General features: G+C 42.5%; 1 protein-coding gene across 1 annotated transcript in view; it reads left to right on the forward strand.

Moving 5' to 3' along the window:
- The window catches only part of ZPBP2 (zona pellucida binding protein 2), a 50,655-nt gene extending 30,108 nt beyond the window's left edge, over nt 1-20,547 (forward strand). The window contains 4 exon segments of the mRNA XM_088474542.1: nt 8,098-8,105; nt 9,811-9,888; nt 20,146-20,244; nt 20,494-20,547. Coding sequence (XP_088330668.1) covers nt 8,098-8,105; nt 9,811-9,888; nt 20,146-20,244; nt 20,494-20,547 — 239 coding nt within the window.
- The last annotated feature ends 752 nt before the right edge of the window (nt 20,548-21,299 follow it).

Consider the following 21,299-nt stretch of genomic DNA (forward strand, 5'->3'; position numbering starts at 1 on the left):
ACTACAGGGGGACCATACTACAGGGGGGGCTACTACTGGGGCAGCCTACTACTGGGGGGGCTGCTAATGGGGTCATACTACTGGGGGGCATGCTAATGGGGGGCATACTACTTGGGGGGCCTGCTACTGGGGGGCATTCTACTGGGGGCACTGCATAGGGGACCCTACTACTAAGGGGACTGCATAGGGGGCACCACTGCTGGGGGCATTGTGTAAGGGACACCACTACTGTGGGCATTGTGTAAAAGGGGCACTACTGTGGGCATTGTATAAAAGGGTCACTACTGTGGGCATTGTGTAAAAGGGGCACTAATGTGGGCATTGTGTAAAAGGGGCACTACTGTGTGTCGTAACATAAATAAGAGACACTACTTTATGGTGTAATGTGAATCAGGCCCTATGTGCGGTGTAATGTGAATAAGATTGTGCACTGTGACTTCTTGGGCCGTAGCCCACTATGTAAACAAGTACTGTGACTCTGCTGGCCGTACCCCACTGGGTGGGTGCACTACTTTTCATTTCTGCCACTGCTGTGAGGCAATGTGTCATAGATGTGCTTTATACTGTGGTGTCTGTGTCGTTGTGCCGCTGCTTTGTCGCTTAGTAACCAGTCAGCTCACTGCAACCTTTGGCCAATAATGTTGAAAACAATATTATAAGCTGTGAGGTGGTCTAAATTGACTGGAAATTAATGTTATTGAGGTTAATAATACTCTAGGAAGAAAAAAAAGACCAAATTATGTGATTTTAGCTTTTTTTGTCAATTTTTGTAAAAAAATCCAAATCCAAATCCAAATCCAAAGCCGGACGACGAATTAGAACCAAATCCAAATCCGGCAAAAATGGTCTGGCGCACATCCCTAGTTGAAATGTATATTTATGTGGAGAATGTGAGGGGAGCTGGTGGAGGAAAAAGCAAAGGCAGTGCTTTATGTTTATGGCCCTATAACCAGTAGCGCACGCAGGGGGGGTTTTTGAGTACCCGGAAACCCCCCTGACGAACCCAGTGATCATAAAATTTGAGCGGGGTCCTGTAATGTATGGCTGTGCTACATGCAGAGCACCGCAGCAACCAATCGCCGGTGCCATCTCTTTAACCAGTCCCCGACTCCCCACCGCGCTGTCTCCTCAGCCAGCATGCAGCTCCGTCCAGCCACACAGACAGTGGCCGGCCCACGCCGCCTCCTCCCGGGATTGCAAGGCCCCGCCCACTGCCCCGGAGCAGCAGCAGCGAGGCCCGCACACAGTCTTTCCCTGCTCCCAGACTGTACGCGGAGCAACGTCCTCACGCAGCCACTCACTGCTGGAGACCCGGAAGCAGCACGGTGACCACAGGGAGTCTGGCTCACACAATGGCAGCAGTTGCACCACGCCACCCCCCCCCCCCACGCTTAGAAGATGATTGAATAGACATAAGGAAGGTCAGTACACCCGGCTGCACAGCACTCTTTCTGCATCAATCACACTGTACTCATCTCTCACATAGTGATACACACAGTGTTTATATATATATATATATATAGTGTGTATATACATATGTATATATATATATATTATATATATATACACACATCTAATGTGTATATATATGTATATATATATATATATACATATGTGTATATATATATATATATATATATTTGATGTGTGTGTGTGACTGTGTGTGTATATATATATTATATATATATATATATATTATTATTATTTTTTTCTGGAAACCCCCCCCCCAAAAAAATCCTGCATTTGCCCCTGATAACTGTATAGAAGGTTCTAGTAGTGGATCGAGCAGTCAGCTGACCGTTAGCTCGTGCAGTGAGCGGGAAAGGAGAGGTCGCGCGGCGCTAGGATAGCTGTATAAATAGGCTGCGCTAGCGCTGTAGCGTTAGAATGCAGTTCCCCCCTCCTGCGCCTGCTAGGCTACACACCAGAGCGCTGGCATGCAGGAGCGCTGAGTAGCCTTAGTGGAGGCCTGTGTGGGGCTTTTCAGGTCCGGAGGCAGAGCGGCTGCTTCTGGCTTCAACAGGAAGAGGAGGTCGGGCCGGCTGTGACCAGTAACCGGCGTCATCGCCGTGGGAGGCGCCGGCTGCAGTGACAGGACGCCGGTGTCATCCAGAAGGCGGAGCTGGTGTCAGCTGGTCCAGAGCCGGTGAAGGCTCTGAAGGAAATCCTGGCAGCGGTGACGCGGCGCCTGCGTCATCAGTGACAAGGCGCTGGGGGAGGCACTCGGCGGCTCCCACTGCCGGAGTAGAGGGAAGCCCAGCCAGCGCCACTCATTCAGGAGGCGGTGACTTCAGCGGAGCTAGGAGATCCCTACAGTGAGAAGCAGCGCTTCAAGGACTTGTGAGTAGCGCTTGACTTACTAATCATCCCAGGCACATTATTTAACACACTGTTGAAAGCCCATAGTATAACAGGGCCAGCTGCCAGGAAGTGGGGTACATCTTGCTATTAAAACCTATAAAGGGTTAATTGGCTCCTAAAATTGCCAGCCAGCTGAGCCAGTTGAGCTCTCTCATAAATAAACAGGGAGAGCTGCCTGCTTAAATAAGTAACTGTTTTAACAGCACATTAGGAGCTGAAGGCTCTAAGGCTACTACAGCATTAAAGGCAGTCAGAGAGAGGAATACTTTTTTTTAACTAAGGATAATAACAGCAGTGAAGGGTCAGAAATTCTAATCAACTGTAGCCACAGTAACTGTGCATAGCCTTTGCTATTTCTCATATACACAACCCCCAGGAATTCATTTTGCACAGGTTAAAGTAATTGGACCCAACAGCTGGTTAATATAAACTTGGAAAAGGATGGACTAATTGCTACATCGGCTGAGCCCCTCCGCATCATAAAGAAACCTAATGTATATTTATAATATAACATAACTGACACTACAGGAAAAAGGGAATACCAAGGACCTTTACACAGAGACTAATCCCTCAAATAAACATTGGAACTGTGAATTGTCAACTGGAATACATAACATTTGGGGTTAACGATATTGTTCCCATATTACCGTTCAGATCTGTAATGTAATGTTAATTGTTCTTAAATGCTTTTACCTATCTAAATTCTAAAAAGTTATTTAATGTCTATGCACTGCTTAATGCTTACCTGTATGAGTTGAACGACGAGGCATCGCGTGGCAGGTCCAGCTACAAAAGATCCAAAAGAACAATGGTAATATAAATGTAATATTGTTCAAAGTGATTCATAGTAAGCCATTACCTACACCCCATCACACATATATATATATATATATATATATATAAACACTACTACACAGGTTTTCCCAAGTAGGCCTAATCCCTTACCATTATTCATACTTGGGTGGAGGCACTGACGATACAGAGAGTCCTATCTAATTAGGGCTTAGTAGGGTTCTTTAACCCAGTAATCTCACCATAAGACAGAAAGGGGGTTACATATCGGCCAGCTGGTGCTCGTGCAGGGTACATTTGACCAAAAGGCCTTTCTTTTCTTCAAGTCTATGTGAACAGACATAAGTAATAGGCAAGTGTCCACTGTATTACTATGGTCGCTATGACACTAGAATAACACGTTGGCTGAAGCACTTTCCTGACCTTAGTGAATCAAAAATTCTGAATGCTCTTTTATATTCTATTTGAGTTTTATCTGCTACAACCTATCAGGAAATGTTTTATAAAAATTTTTATAGAGGGTATTTTTCTCCCTCTCGTAGTCATTTAATTGGACTTTCCTCTTTGTCTACTTGCTCAAAATGTACAAGACCAGATACTTCCCTCTATCATTGTTTTTGGAATTACATCTCTATGAAAGCATTTTGGTTTCAAATTAAGCAATTTGCTTTTTCTGAACTGGTGAATTTTTTACCATTGACCCCAGAAAGGGCCATCTTTGGCATTCTCACAACCACCTCTACAATCTCACCAGGTTGTTGTAAACCGCAGTTGATTCTCTCAGCTGTGGTGAGGAAGTGTATATTACAGCAATGGATACATTCTTCCCTTTCCTCTATACAAATGTTTAAGGAAAAGCTTTTTCAGGTGTTCAAAATGACTGGAGAAAAGTTTCTCTATATGGGAATATTTTATTGATACTTTAAAGTTTAAACATCTCAATCAAACAACAAATTCATAAGTGTTTTCGTTCTAAGTTTCTATATGATCCTCCTATACAATTTGGCTAAACTAATGACTCATGTTATAGGTGATATTGGGCTACTGGTGATTTCTCTTTCTCTATTTTCTCTTCCCTTTCTATTCCTCCCCCCCTTTTTTTTCTTTCTTTTCTTATACTCCTCCTTCTCATCAATAATTTTGTGTAATTATTAAATGTGTTACATGATTTGTGTAACTTTTCTTATGTGGGGATATATTTTGAATTATTGATTTGTTTGAAGTCCGCAACGTGGCTATTGCTACCCCGTTTTGTTATTATTATTTTATACAATATATTGTATCTATTATGGTGAAAATTCAAATAAAAACATTTTGAAAAAAAAAAGTAATAGGCAAGTGTCCAGCAAATAAGTGTACACAATTTTTGCAGTACGGGTACACGAGTGGACAGTATTGCAATGGACTATGGCTAAACAGTGAAAATACATCATAGAGAAAAAATGGAATGCAATAATAAGTACTTTTTATATGCTCAAAGTAGAAAGCATGAACAATCTTAACACTAAAAATGCAATAAACTGGTGCTAAACAGGGAAATTGCAGCATACAGTAGCAGACACATGGAAATATAATAAGAAGTCAGTATTGTGGCTAAAAGTAGAAAGCGGGAACAATCTCACTATAGTCAATCATCTCAGTAAATGTTCAAGTAGTGTTAGGTGAGCTTGGGCCTGATAGATGTCTCGACTTTCGTTTCAAACTTGGAGCACGATGCCAGTGTTCCCCAGTTGTAGAGTGCTGTCTATTCCAGAAGCGTCAAAGGTTAAATAACCAGGATGAGAAGAAGGTATCGTTGTCCAATGTTGTTTGTAGGGATACATCCTTGACATTGTGAGGAACTTGCAGGCTAAACCCAATGATACTTCAAATCATGTTTGTGAAGGTCTTCTGTAATAGGCGTTGTTGTAAGGTGTACCATGACAGATCAGGAAATATTTGTATTTTATCACCATTAAGGTTAATCCCATCAGGCTGACAGCTCTCTTTGGAGTGTATTACTGAAGGCTTCATATAACATCTCAATGTTTGTACGATCTTTGTGAGGACATCTATCAAGGTGGATTGGGAAATGTCATTTGGCAGGCCCCATACACAAATATTATTGCAGCGCCCACGATTATCCAGTTCATCCATTCAAGACTTCAAAGAGCGAATTTCTGTGGATTGGTGGGAAACTATATCCCAAAATTGGGTGAGAACATCTTCAGAAGCCTCCTCTTTGTTTTCTTCCAAAGTGGCAATGCACTATGTGAGCTATGCCATGTCTGATTGAATGGAAGCCACTTCTATTATAGTTTGAAGTTTAGGGTCGTATTCAATTAGCCACGATAAGTCAGTTTCTTCGGAAAAGTATCGTGAGTGACGTAATTTCGCCATGTGAAAAGTTTCCTCCTTATTCAATTCCAAATTCTTTTCACCGGTGCAGAAACTCAATGCAATGGGTCATGCGAAAAAGATTTGCCTTTGAATAGGTGTCGGAAAAAAGTGCAGAATTGAGGTTTTGGGGTGCAAAGCTGCGGGAACCACCCTGCACCCTTGGAACAGTCCCCCAAAGATAAACTGCATCAAAAAAAGTTTAAAAAAGTCTTTAGATCACCCCCCAAAAAAAGTACTTTTGTTTTGGGGGCGAAAAAGTTCAAAGTTGGGGGACAAACGTAAAAATTTGTGAAATAGACTCCAGGGGGGTCCCCAAGTATGCCCCAGGTGTTTTTAAGTTTGCAGGTGCAATTTATGATTTTTAAAAATTCACTTTAGCAGCTTAAAAATATGCTAACACCCATTTTCAGGTACCCCAAATTTGCTGGGACCAGTTATTTTGAGCCTAAAAACATGCAAAATGCTAATCCTCACCACTTAAGCAAAGATGCGAAATAGCAGCTATTCGGGGGCATCTACAGTGATCCCCAATGTGAGTGCATCTTTTGGGGGGGTCTCAGGCTGTTTTTCCCAAATCTGACAGGACTTTTCGTATGTTACAGTTTCGCCACCTCCCGTTTTCGACAATTTCTAATTGAATACGGGGAAAAGCGGGCACGCGCAAGATACTTTTCCGCATTGATAACCAGCTAAGTGGTCGAAAAGTACTGCATGCGAAAAGTATGTGACTTTTCGCCTGGAATTGAATATGGCCCTTAATCTCCAAAGTCTGGAAATCATGTTTCGTTGGCAGTTGATATGTATACTAAAGAAGTGCTTGTTGGTAAATAAAGTAAGTGGTTATCTTAAAATGGAATGCATTGAAAAGTGGTGTAGGGTGGCCACAATGATGAAAGACTTACAGACAGACTCAATACATATAACATCAAATAAATGTTTATAGCGCTTTTTGTGAAAAAACTTCCTGAAATGGGCTTCCCCGTCACTGCCGTAAGCGATGATAAGGTAAAGTGGTCTGACCGTACCTTTCCCTGTAAAGGATTCCGCTCCTTGTGTGGCCGACTTGCTCCGTGCTCCTGCTGCTTGGTCAGCCGTCTCCATCTGCCGCTTGCGGTGATGACAGCTCGCGGGGACCGCTTCCTTCTGCACTGTCTGAAAGCTGTCTGCCGCCCTCGTAAGGAGATTCCGGTTTTCGCGCTCCCTGGATCGTGACGTCAGTGGGGGGGTCTGAACACCAACGCGTTTCATCCCGTAGGACTTTGTCAAGGTGTCTCCATGTAGCACTTCTCCTTTTATCCTTTAGTTGTCTTGTTAATTGGCTGATTGATTGTGCCAATCACAGATTTAATTGTTCCCGCATGATAAATTATTGGATTTTTGGGATAAAGGCTAAGCAGTATATTTATATGTACTAAATCACAAATATAAAATGTAAATGGGTGTCATAAAATCTTTTAATGAAAAATAAATAAATTGTTTTGAAATAAATAAAATAAAATAAAAAAATTGTTTGTTTTAATGAAAATTGTTTTAATATAAATAAATAAAATAAATATGCAAAAAGCACAGATTGCTAACAATAAAACACTTAAGATATGTTATCAGTAGAATGTGTCATAGTCTTTCATTCATTGCTGGGCTATGTTACAGTATTATTGGGTAAAAGCAACAGATGGAATGATACAGTCTAAATGTTGTTATTTAAAAGTGCCGAATGTATCAAAGGAAGGATTAGAGATAATTGACATATGGTAGTGGTCATCATATCTTGAGAAATGCTCCTAAATCAAAATCTTTGTTTAGTCCTTTCGGGTGTAAGGTTCCAATTTTATAGATCCACTCCGTTTCTGATCTTGAAATTTTCTCTAAATATTCACTCTCCAATCTTTCAATTCTTCTAATTGCCATAAATTTCATGCCTTTTGGATTCTTTTGATGGTTAGTCAAAAAATGGTTAGAAACACTATGGGTAGTTAGACCTTTCCATATGTTGTATACATGTTCCCCAATTCTTGTTTTGAGTCTTCTTATTGTTCGCCCTACATACTGGAGGCCACACGGACACTCCAGTAAATAGACCGCACCTTCTGTATGGCAACTCAGATTCTGTTTAATATCAAACAAATTGTTGTTTGTGTTAGAGCAAAAGTTGTAAATGAGTTTTGTTGATATTTTGTCTGTTTCTTTACAGCCCTTGCAATTCAAACAGTGGTTGAATCCTTTTTGCTTCTGTGTATATTCTGATCTGACTGGGGGTATACAGCTTTCAGTCAGTAAATTTTGTAGAGTTTTTGCTTTCCTATACACAATTCTGGGTTTGGCCGTAATTTTGTTCTTCACTTCTGGATCAAGTTCTAATAGGTGCCAATGTTTTTTCAGACTTGTTTCTGAAGTTACTAATTATGAGAGAGAATTTTGTTAATTTCCTGGTGAAGGGTGGGTGAAAGATGACTAATTGGGCTATCCGCTGAAGACATTCTGTCTGGAGAGGAGTGGGGTACCAATAAATGGGTACAGGCACTGAAGTGAGTGGTTTAATCCCAGCTGCTACTATATAAGAGCTAGTCAGGCCCATGCATACTGTAGGTAAACATACAATAGACAAAAGGTAGTAGCGCTTTGATGATGAAAATTCACAAACAATTATTTAAAATTGCATCAACCATATAGGTCACTTTAATAAAATATAATATATTACACTAGAATCAAATAAAAACAATTATAGCAAGCCAATATATACACCTAGTTTAGGACCACAACAGAGCTGATGTAAGATAAATACAAGACCCATAACTTTACTGTACAGTAGGGAAATAGACAACATCAAGCTAGTTTTTAAATGAGTAACTGTAAAGTAGAAGATCTGAGTTGAATCATGACTTCAAGATTGAATGAAAATTTTTATAGCTACACTGCAAAAAATTATTTCCGTCGTTTTAAATATGTTTTGATTCTAGGGATCAATATATCTTTGGAACTACAAATTACAGGTATTTAGTGTTCAATGGAGTATTCTAATGACCATGCCACTACTTTATCTAGTCAATGAGGTACACATGGGGATATTCTTTTGCCATTGAGTTTTCTCTTCTACAGCTTGTATTTATTCCTAACTAGAATAACGGACTTGGGTTACCTTAGTTTCTGCCTCTCACTCAGCCTCTGTGGCTGGTCCCACACTGTATCTGTTGCCCCCCCCCCCTTAACCAGCGTCGTCAAGGCTCCTTCCCAGTGGCTCTGTCAGAAACCTCCATCACAGGCTCCATCCCCCCATTGCTTCATCCCGCCAGTCCTCCTCTCCTAAGGAAGGCTGTCTGTTGGTGTGCTTCCAGGTTGCCGCTGCACATGCATTGAGTAGAAAGGACAGCCTTACACAGTTATTATATATGTGGTAAAATGTCTCCAATTAAAATTCACAGCTCAGATGGCAGTGAGGCAGTGTTGTTTGCAATTCTGTGATTAAAATACTTTCTGTGCATATGTGTGATACAGAAATATATTGCTAACATCATATGTTCTCTTTCTTACCTTAATTGTTTCCAACACCCATCCTGTGTTACCCCATGACTACTAAGTAGCCCATGTACTTGTTATGAGATATAGAATTATATATTTTTTTAATTATTCATGTCAATAAAAACATACCTAAGTATAATTTTTAATTATAAATATTAAAAAAAAAGCATAGGCAATTCTTAAATCATGTAAGTAACACATACCTGTTGCAAATCCATGTAATCAGGCAACATAATTGTAGTATTGTTTGTGTTCCAATAAGTGTGCAATATTTCAGCGTGTGCATTGGAAATGTCACAGTTATGTTCTTGTACTTTATGACTTCAGAATTAAAATAGACAATCAGTAAAAAAAAATGTGCAAATGTATTGTAGTGTCTCAGCTCACAGTTTATGTTATTCTGTAACTGCTATGTACCCAAATCCATTTTCCTGTGTGTACTGTCTCCAACACTCATCCCTTGACAGCTGTGTAATCGGTGTGTTATTCCTAGATGTAGTGTCGCAATTACCCATCTCATGTTCCTCTGTGTATAGAACACATGCACCTAACTGTATTATCTCCAAAACCTATCCTGTACCTCCATGACTGTTATGTGTCCCATACATTTGTTCCTAGATGTAGTGTCTGCATCACCCATCCAGTGTAAATGATTATTAAAAACTACTTGTTCTTATCTAATTGTGTCATTCCTAATTTTTATTTCACAGATGTCTTTGGTACAGTATAATTCTATATACATTTTTTCGCCCAATTATTTACTTTCCCCATGGGTGGGAAAGAGAGTGTGTTGATTTGTCACATGACTGTGAAGAGGAAACAAATAGCCATGTAATAAAGGTATGACTGTTTCACACACTGGGCCTGATTCAGATTTGGATAATAATTCAGCCGCTGCTGCAACATTTGCACAGCATGACTGCGCCTAATACTAATGCCGTAGCCGATGGAAATCATACAGAGACTCCCACTGGCTGTGGCAATAATCCGCCACTTTGCGCACAACGACGCCCCACCCATCGAACTATCGAACACTGCACCAGCACACTCTATATTCTTATAATGTATACGAATTGAGACTTTTATGTAATTTGCCTGTCTGGAGTACTCTTGTGCGCTGCTATGGCGATTGCATTGGTTTCTTACAACAGGTGCAGTGACTCTCTTGAGTTATACTACATTGCTTACGTATATGTTAATTTTTGTTCTTTTCTGTCTGAGTAATCAATGAGAAATCCTGGTTAAAAAATAAAAAAATATATATAAATATATAATTAACATAAAGCTATAGGGAATCTGAAATAATTTTCAAAAGGGTGTAGTTTAAGCTAAATTATTCACATTCATTTTATATTCAAAACCTAAACATATGACAACTTCTTAAATAGTAACTAACCAGTCTCAGAAAATGTTTTGTTGTGCTATAGAATGATTGTAACTGAGATTTCATAATAACGGAGAGGTATTGATATAGACTGTGAACGATACCATATGCAATCAGATTGTGATGTGAAATAAGATCACTATAGAATATCAACTTAGAAAACAACAAATATAATTAGGGTGGTCACCCAACTGTAATAAGTCACCCATTGTTTGAATCTTACATTATGCTAATTCACTCACTTAACTACTAACTAGAAATAACCACACGGACACCTATGTGGAATTAAAAGAGGACACAGCTGAAATTTATTGATCAATTTGTAATTAGAAAGATGGTGGCAGTAAAAAAGCAGTGCTCCAAGGCCACAGCCCAGCAAATATATTTGACTAAATAATAAGAGGCGGATCCCCGCCCGCCATAAACTGGCCGGAGGCAGAACCATTCTCCCTTAATTGGCATAGCCTTGACCCCTCCCTAAGATGATGGCCGGTCTCCCCCTAAGGGGAATGACCAACTGGCCGCTATCAAACGGCAAATGCTACCTAGGCACTCTTACGCCTAAGAGCACTGCTTTCCGCTAAAGCTCAGCTCAAAGAGCCGAGCCCCGCCACCCATCAGGAAATAATCGCCCCCCAAGGAAGATAGCATGGTTACTAATGTAAGACTGTAGACTTGCGCCCGTGAGGTGTGCCCCATCAGGCCTATGAAAACTCCTCTCCTTGTAAGGCAATCGAAGGTGCCAATATAACACGCCCACCCATTAGTGACAGGACTAGGTATTACCGCCAGCCTACCCTACTGCTGGCCATCTCTATTAGACTATTTGCAGGTCCTTCCAAATAGCAAGTATAAGTGCAATGCAATTGCAAGTACCCAGATCATTGCCCCCAAATGTACCACAATAAAGGCCATCCTGGGGAATGCCCCTGAAACCGAACCACTGATTCTTATTAGGACCTAATAAATGCGGGGCCTGAAATGCTAAAGGATGCTCATTAGCCCAATAGATACAGGAATGTCCCACGAACCACACCCAACAGTTAGTATTCCTATAAACCTGCATAAGGGGGTTAATCACATCCGGATAGGCTAATACAATTTATAGAAAAACAGCCTAGCCAAGGGAAGGAAAACAATAGTTGGGTGACCCATCTGAAGGTGAAAAAAAACAGCAAACCTCTTTGAGGGCAAATCTGAAAAGCCCTTCAAAATCCATAGCGACAGTAGGTATAAGGCCCCTGGGTTTCCCAAAAAACACGCAAGAAGCGCTGCTAACTATGCAACTTATTGCCATGCAACTAATTCTTGTAGGCTGACGACTACCATCGACCTAAATGTTTTAAGGCGTCAACGGAAGCACCTGCAGGTGCCAATGCTGGTTGCCGCTCTATTCCTGAAAAATGTGTGCTTATCTAGCTGATCTAGCGGCAAATCTAAAGCAATCAAACAGTTGTGAAAGACCCTTGTAAAGTAAACCTAGATAATGTTGTCTGAGTGACGTGAAGGAGCCATTGTGCCCTGCCTGGGGGCCGTAACCTATTAAACATACAGTATGGCTAAGCCAACTAGAATTGGCGAAAGGGTGTGTTTGAGCTGGGATAGAGGTCCATCGCCCTTTAGCAAGCTGATCAGTTTATTAATCTATGAATACGACACAATTACAGGTTACACTGAAAACTGCATTCTCAAACAACCACCTGTTGATGTCTAACTCATCTTATTTGATAACAATCCACCAATTAAAAAGATCCCTAAATAAGCTAACCAAAATGCCAAATGAAAGAGTTGCGCCTCTTAATTAACCGATGCGATACCCAACCCTGTAACTATTAGCTCCTTTAAAATTGATAGCTCAATAGGTCTTCGCGAAATCACTTAGAATGGGGCGCTCCACCCCTGACCGACATAACAGGAAACTTTGTGAAAGAAGAAAACGTTAGACCAAGCTGCCGACGTGGATGCTCCGGAACGACTTTCCTCATGCCATTTACAAACGATTCTAACACGTATGCATGGAATGATGAACCTCTCTTGCACTCGTAACCAAGAAAACGTTGCTAAACATTACAAGCTGCCAACTAAATCCACAGCTTACTTGGAGCCAATGACATCAAAACAAACTACTTAAATTCCGCTGCGACAGCTATCCGATATTAACAGGACCAGGGTAAGCCGTGTATCTCAGCAAACAAGGGGAGGAGGCCAGCCCCCAAAACCTAATCCATGGACAACGAGACAAGAACATCTGCAATACCATACTCCACTCTGGGAATGTGATGTGCCCTAGCGTCCATGTTACTGCACAAACACACAAAGAGGTGAAATAATGCCTAAGCAATCTCAAAATCGAAGGGGATTCAGCCTCGCAAATATTGATACCAAGAGCTACACCTAAAATATCAGTCCATAACATAATCCTCCTGCTGCTGAGTCTGGTAGCCCAGATTTCGGCTGCAACCTTGATTGAAAAAAACTCCAAAAAACAGCATACTGTCAGATAGATCTTGCCGCATCCATGAATCCAGCCAAGTTCTCGCATACAGCCGCCCTCCAATAACTCCCCTAAAACTATGGAACTAAATGCGTCCTTAAACAACTGAAACCCGTAATTGTCCATCCGAGCAGGGAGCCAATTCTAACTCCGTTGAAATCCAGAAACCCTACCAACCAAACTCCCAGATCCTCCCACCAGTCCTGAGACAAGCGAAAATGGCGAGATCTTGAATCCTGGCTATGAAACGATTAGAGCGACGACAATTTCCTGTCCGTGGGTACTACTCTACAATCAAAATTCACGGCCTATAAGCGATCGCAATTGCTTTAGTGACACTTCCCCAATAATTCCCCAATTCACTAACTTTATCCAAAGGCAATCTGTAAAGACCTAGCAAAGTGTCTATATCTATCCCCAGATAGGACAAACATGTAACAGAGACCTCAGTTTAGTCGCGAGAAACCGATACACCTAGAATCGATAAATGCCTGTAATGAAAAAATAAATCCTTGCAAGCTAAAACCACCAATTGGCCCCACTACCAATAAAGCAACCAAAAATCTGGGCAACCCCCCGTGACGTGTACGTGCTTGCACGCACCATTGCAAAGGTGAGCTGCAACAGATGACAAAGGAAAAGTAAACAGAACAACCCGTTGGAAAGAGCTTATCTACAGAATAAGTTCCTGCGACACAAATTCCGTTACACAGAAAAGATAAGGAGTGAAAGCGGCATTAAAAGAAAATGTATTCGATATACACTTCGGCCAGGGGAGCTCGCTTGCCTTAAAACTTCGCACCCTCTCCAGTGCCTGCTCAAAGAACTGGTACAGCTCTTGGCAAACTGGTGAATCTAAACGCATCATTGAAAGATCACCTAAGGATACTGGATTTAAACCTCTATACGCTCCTGCCTATACCTTCTAAATCCTGCCTATACCTTCTAGAATTAATGCTATTTGCGTACGCAGTCATACAGTAAAATAAAAGCCTTCAGACATTGAAATGTGTTTCCAACGCACAAAGTATATTACTCAACATAAAAACAGTAGGTTACACGCTGTGATCTAAAGACAATTTAGCGCAAAGAAATTATACAGACCCAAGGTACAGTTATACATACACACGAGCACTGGGACCAGTTACCGGCATCAACAAGAAACCTCCATCATCAGCATCAGCAAGAAGACTCCAGATTGGAGTCGGTACGCACATTTATACCCTTACAGGGATAAGCAATACAATAGAAAAGTTTGGCATGGTTCCATTGGTTCCCAGTGCGGGTGCATCTGTTATAGGACATTTAACAGGTCGATTCAAATGGACACAGATCAGCCTCCGACAGCCTTTTGTCTCCTTTTTCCTGCCGCATGCAAATCTAAGCTGCTAACTTTACAAAGTACATTTTGGTGTTTTAACTGTCTACAGTCCATAAGTTGAGAATGCATGTTGCGATCTTCTCACCGATGACACCTGAAAGCTGTTGAGACAGAGTAGATCAGTACGCTACCAAACATGGTGGGCTTATCATGCACTAAACCTCATATCAAATAATCTTTATTTCACAACATTAGTAATAACTGAATAAACTTTGAATATTACACTTTGAAGCTATGGAACCTTTTACTTGTGTGTGCAGTGTGCAAGTATTAGGGGTTTGGGAAAAGACATTAGTTAGATTTATGTAGTGAGTACTTTTAACTTGGGGCAGATGTGTACGCATGCAGCTAATAAACAGCGTTCACATGCAGGATATTATCCATTCGCTAATGTGCGTATTTTCAGGGCAATTCAGTTTGGAGTGAAAAGTCAGTTTTTGCGATAATTTCGCACCGATGACGTCATTTTTCGCTGGTTTTGGTTTTACACCATATTCAATTTCAAAGACTTTTCGCAGGTTCGAAAAGTCTTTGAAAAAAACGGGGATAACTTTTCACCACTGAATAGGTGGCGAAAAAAAGTGCAGAATTGGGGTTTAGGGGTGCAGGCTTAAAAAAAATAGCCTGCATCCCTGGGAATGTAATTATAAAATAAACTGTGTCAAAAAAAGTTTTTTTTAAAAAAAAATAGGGACACCCCAAAAAAAATTATTGAAAATTTGGGGTGAAAAAAAAAATGGGAAAAAAGTGTTTCAAAATAGGGAAATAGGTTCAGGGCTATTCTGCAAATGTGTGGCAGGTGTATTCTAGAATAGGCTATTAGCGGCAGGTGCATACTTGCAGAATTTTTAAATAAAGACTTTAGGGACTTAAAAATATGCTAGTACCCATTTTCATGTACCCCAAATTTGATGGGACCACTTAAAAAAACGAAAAGAAAAACCTAAGTGCTCTTCTGCAACACTTCTTCAATGTCGGGGAAAAAACACCTGCAGCCGCTATTTAAAACCCTGAGTTTCTTTTGCAGGCAAAAATGGGGGTACCCATAGTGATCCCCCATGTTTTTATAGCTTTAGGGGGGTCCTACAATTTATTCCAGGTAAACTTCATTTCTTTTCGCCGATCCTACTTCGCCGGGTCCCGTTTTCGTAGCTTTTAAATTGAATACGGGGATAAAGCGGGCGCGTGCCCGATACTTTATCCCAGGAAAATCTCCTATGTGGAGTGAAAAGTCAAGCACGGACTTTTCGCTCCCATATTGAATACCCCTCTTAATGTGTATATGGGATATGGGGAGATATGCGTTCGCATAATGCTAATAATATGCGATCGCATGATGCTAATAATAGCATCGCCGTATGTACTTAAGTGTGAGTCTCTCTAAAATGGCGCTGGACGGCCATTCGCAAAATGGCGTCGTGCAGATTCTTATTTTTTTAAGATGGAGTCTGTTTGCCATTCGCAAGATGGCGTCGCTCCAAGCTAATTTTACACTGATTTTGTCTCAGCCACTAAACCAGCTTCGACACACCGTTCCAGGTAGGAAAGATGTTAGATAAATCTAAACTTGCCCATCACCCTCTTAGGTACAAACCCCAAAGGTGAGCTACAAAATCCCTTCCCAGGGAAAGACGAGAAAGAGCCACACATGTTCCTTAATCTAACCTCCTCTTCCCATTTACTCCTAACGACTTCCGGGTGATTGCGTATGGACTGAAGGCTCCGTTTGGAATACGACGTATATATTATGCGTTAAGAGCAAATGAAAACCCCAAATAAAAACCCTCTAACACTATGTAATACCCCTTCGCTGCTCGCTTCAATATCCCCTCGACCCGCTCCTGCACCGCCAATGTGGCTATATTACTGGCCGATGGCTGTCACCACACATCATGCAGAATTCAATGCACCTACTCCCGACTCCCTGTTGCACAGGGCATTAATGAACTCATAGCCCTCACCGCGCCCGGCACTTGAGGTACTTGTACAGGCTGGACAGTGTTGCCTCCAGGCTATCGCGGAACCCATAGGTATACAGGACTGCCGAGTAACCTTCAACCAAAAACTCCATGTCCTTGAATCACGAACTGAAACACTGCCTAACCTTCCTGCTTCTTCCTGAAAAAACTGCATGTACTTCAGCACCTGCATGTATTCCACAGTCGGGTTCTCCAGTAAAACTCAACGCGAATACGAATAAACCAGTTAACAAAATCAGGTATGAACGACGGTAACCTGAACCCAAAATGCCAACGAGGACCTTGCCTGAAACAAACACTGACAGAACATACAAAGTCCACATTGATAGGACCTTGTTGGGATTCAAACACAAGCCATCAGTACTGTGAGGCAGGAATGCTAATCTCTATGCCAATCATGCTGCCCGTTTATGCCTTTTAGCATCTGCCATACTAGCAAACATGCCCATAAACTTACCTTTCCTAATTCGCTCTCTGAAACCAGAGTACATGGGAGTATAACATACTCCACACAGATGGGGCCAAGGATGGAAATTAACCCTCAAAGTTTGCCCTGAGAGGCAGTAAAGGTAACCACTACACCCTATGTGCTGCCATACTTTACCTCAAAACACCAAAGTAGAGCTGCGTTTGTACAATGGACCCCATCCCCCACTGCAAACGGGACCCTAGCTGCTAATATAGTACTAGATCTCTTGGGCTTTTATGCTTACCCTTAATCGTTTGCGCAAACACCCCCTGAACTTAACAGGGCCTACGGTGTATCTGGAAGAATCGCTATACAGCAAAGAAAAGTAAAAACGCTGCACAAAAAGAGAACAACATGCTCATGTGATCCAGTGGAGGAAGGTCCGACCCTGATCGACTTCCCGCTAACGCTTGTCCCTCGATGCGCGGTGCACCCACGATGACTTGAGTTGCCTTCTGAACATCCTGGACAGCCGAAGACCCTGGAAGACTCTGAGGACTTGAAATAAACCTGTGAGGTGGAAGCATGGGGCATGACCTCTTTCAGCTGACCAGGATGGTAAAACGATGGTAGCGGGCCCAGGAGTAGAGGGGGGGGCATATATAACCGCGCTGGCATGCAGAGCAGATATAATTGCTGGTAAAACTGGGGGCTAAATGTGAAATGGGGACAGTCAGGGAAAGACCTGCGGACATGAAATGTTGCCGGGGGGAGTAAAAGGGGGGGGCTGATGCTGCACGGTTGCCGTGAAATAGGGGAACCAACCAGTGTGCAATGGGTGAGGGCTGGGAGTGGCCACGTGGGTGTGTTCAGGTAGCAATGACTTAATTGCCTGTGCAGGACGGGGTGGGGCAGACCGGAGGGGCTGTGTATTGAGACCCCCGCTGCACTAAGGGTCCTGGGGTCGAAGGAGCCCGTGGGAGAAACCACAGGGCCTGGCGCCCTGGGGCCAAAAAATTATGGTAATGAAATGCACTGGGTGGGGGTGGGAGGTTTTTTTATTATTATTTTATTATTATTTATTATTGCAGTGTCGGCGGTAGGCAGCAAAGGCCAACATGGCCTTATACCACTGCTGGCTGGGGGCTAAAATGGCTTCCGGGATGTCGTGGGCGGAGCCAACCGGTGAGTGGAGCGCGAGGGGGACTGAGGCGAGGAGGGGCGTGGGGCCTGAAGGGGGTTGCCTGGGTGACTAGCGGAGCCCCGCTAGGGGCCAGCATGAATGAAGAGGGCAAAAGAGCACCAGTGCCGTAGCTCCTATCGTGCATGCAGGGGGAGGAGGCAGGCGTGGAGTCGCGTACTGTTGGCTGCTACGCGCCGAGCCTGAGGGAAATGGCGGCCGCTGTGACAAGGGGCTGAGCGGATAGGTAAGAGGCCCGGAGAGGGGGGGTGAACAGGGAAAGGGGGGGCACAGGGTGGCCGGGGGCGCCGGGATTGAAGCAGGGGGAGGTTCTCCTTGAAGCGCCTGCTGAGCTGAAGCATCAGGCATGAGGACATAGGGGGAAAGTTAGCTGGCAATGGAAAAGGGGGAATTGAAGCAGTAGCTGGAAATACAGTGGGGCAGAGAAAATGCACTGTAAAATGGTGATACTCATCCCAGCCTAGTTCCAGAACTGGAAGAGAGGAAGATGGCTCCTCTTCCAGACTATTTATAATGATTAGTAGGGGCGATGCCCTTTATTGCTGCCATAGGCTATTATTTTGATGGACACAATCCTGGCTACTCTCCCTCTTTAGCCCCTGGAGAACTAGCAATATTCCATCCTAAACAGGGTGCTTATCTTTCCTCAAACGTATTCAAGTATTCGGATCTATTTCTCCAAGGTATTCAGGTAATTTTGGTGTATGCTGTTATCTGTATCTTATTTTATTTTTAATATTGAATTACACGTTAGTTAGGAAGAGCTTAGTTAAGGACTTAAGTAGTAAGCGCCCTCAATCAGTCCTAAAAAATGTCAGTAATGCACTTGGCCACAAATGCAGCTGCATTGTATGGACTATGTACAGATATAAATGCGTATTTCACTATTCAGAGTGGGTCACATCTGTGAGGCCGCAACGCCCCCATCCTTCTGCAAATAGCTGTCATTGCTATCAGCATACATTTACATGAACCCTATACCTGATGCAAGACATATGTCAAAATCAGACGGATCTTTGTGTATGCTCATCTAAGCATAGCTAGAAATTCAGCCTACACACCCACTATACACCCTCAGAACACTCAGCCTACATGCCAACCCCACTCGCCATCCATGTACACCCATACAATGGCAAGTAGAGAGATGGCTAAGATCCATAGAACTGCAAATCATTCATAGGGCTCTATTTATTAACATTATTTTTACTAAAATAAAGTGAAAAAGGGTGTTTTCACACCCGTTTCACATTATTTTAGTATCACCTGTAGTTACTATAGGGCAATTGGAGTAGAATTAGTAAAATTCTACTCCAACCCCTAGGTATCACTTATTTTTAGTAAAGCAGATCGCACTTCCCATAATTGTAATGGGAAATGTGATCCGACCATAGTTACTAAAAATAAATTGTAAAAAAATACCGGGGGAAGCCCTGTGATAATAACGCCACCTGGAGGTGGCGTTATCCAGGGTCTTCCCCGGTTACCGGGCTCCCACTCTGCTCTAACGGGGAGAGCAGAGGCGGGAGCCGGTACCAGTAATCAGCTGTGTGGTCTAAGCAGACCGCAAGCTGATTGCTGTAAAAAAAAGTAAAAAAAAATGAACATTTTTTTTTTACTTACCTGAATCCAGGGACCGGTGATCGGGCCTCCGGTGATGGCTCCTCTCCGGTCAGCTGGTCTCCCACAGTGCACTGGGGCCCGGTCATCAGGTGATCGGGCCCAAGTGCAGTATGGGAGATCACCTGATCGGGGAGCCCGGAGAAGATCACCGGAGGCCAGGAGGATGCAGGTAAGTGTAATGAAGGGAGGGGGGGTCACAGGGAGGGGAGGGGGGTTCGCGGGGGGCGGGGCTTAGCACCGGGGGCGGGGCTTAGCGTCGGTGGGGGGTAGCAGCGACGGTGGGTCGGCGCATGCGTGGGCTCTTAGTCACGGTATTTTTTCCGAAAATACCGCGACTAGAGTGCGGATGGGATCCGCAGGGACAGAGCTTTATCGCAAGCTCTGTCCCTGCAAGGGATTTATAGTAAATCCCTGTGATATTGCCTGAATTCGCAATGCGAATTCACTCGGTAATATCACACTACAATCCGCATTCAATATGCGGATTGTCGTAAATAGAGCCCATAGTGGCTTATATTTGTATATGCTCAGCTTGAAAGATAACAAACTAAAAGTCTGAGAAACCCTCAGCAGCAAAGGGGTTAATAGCTTATATAATCTAATATGTTTGTTCTGTATCCGTGCTACAGGCCAGAGAAATAATTGAGAAGTTCCTCAAATTGCAGCTGCATGTGCTGGAAGAAGAGTTTGAAAATGTCCCAGAGATAAAGTATATAGAACGGGATGTAGTTCGATTCTTGGACATCGATATACCAACTCCAGAATCCCGTCCCCCACCATAATGCCGGCACCGATATCCCGAAGAAGATCAGGATACTGGCGTCGGCATCCCGTCCCCCCCCATCCCAGTCGTCAAGAGCTGAGTAAGTATACCACTTAGCCCGAGGATGGGTGGGGTTTGGATTAGGCACCCCCGGGGGCAAATTAGGGTTAGGTACACCCCTGGGAAGGGTTAGGCTACAAAGAGGGGGGGTTAGGGCTAAGCACTTGTGCATATTGACACCTGCCGTCCAGGCTTTAGGAAAAATTAAATTGCGTGTTTGTTCTGGCTGCTGTGGTAAAAAAACAGCTCATTTTCTCACAAATCGTAGAAACATAGCCAACAAGATTTTTTTATAGCTTGTTCAAATTGCATTAGTGCTTTCAAATATAACAACCAGTCAAGCAATCCACTTTTATTCATCTGAATTGCACTAAAATTATAATAGCCAATGTCTGTTTACTTGGATACGTAGATAGAGAACCCTTTTCCATCAAACTTTATTTGACAGGTACCACGCCCCTAACCCCTCCCCTGACACTCCCACTTTTCCTCCCCTTTTGATAGTGTTTAATATTAAATAAATATTAATTTTATATGAATTTATATAATTTTTATAGTGTTTAATATTAATTCTAAATCAAATTTATATAAAAGCGATAGTGTTTGACATAAAGCTTTATAGAATTTTATATAAAATTAGTTTTCATCGAAAGATGCTGCTGTTTAAACAGACATTGAAAAGCATGCTGTGTAATGAACGCTGTTAGATGAAGCATTATTAATAAAATGCTGCGTCCCTTGAAATAGCGTGTTGATTTATAAAATAAGCTTACAACCTATGAATATTGTTTATTTGATTCAAGCGACATATCTATAAAAGTAAATAAATCTTTATCTAGCAGTCTGCTATGCCTACGAACAAAAGATCCGGCGCGTCATGACGCACTTCTAACGAAAAAAAGCAGCTAAATAAGGCGTTTTACACGGTATTGAACCCGGCAGTTATAGCGGTTTTGCTAA

This window comes from Taudactylus pleione, unplaced genomic scaffold (genome assembly GCF_031769625.1).
Source record: "Taudactylus pleione unplaced genomic scaffold, aTauple2 ptg000155l, whole genome shotgun sequence".
NCBI classification, from domain to species: Eukaryota; Metazoa; Chordata; class Amphibia; order Anura; family Myobatrachidae; genus Taudactylus; species Taudactylus pleione.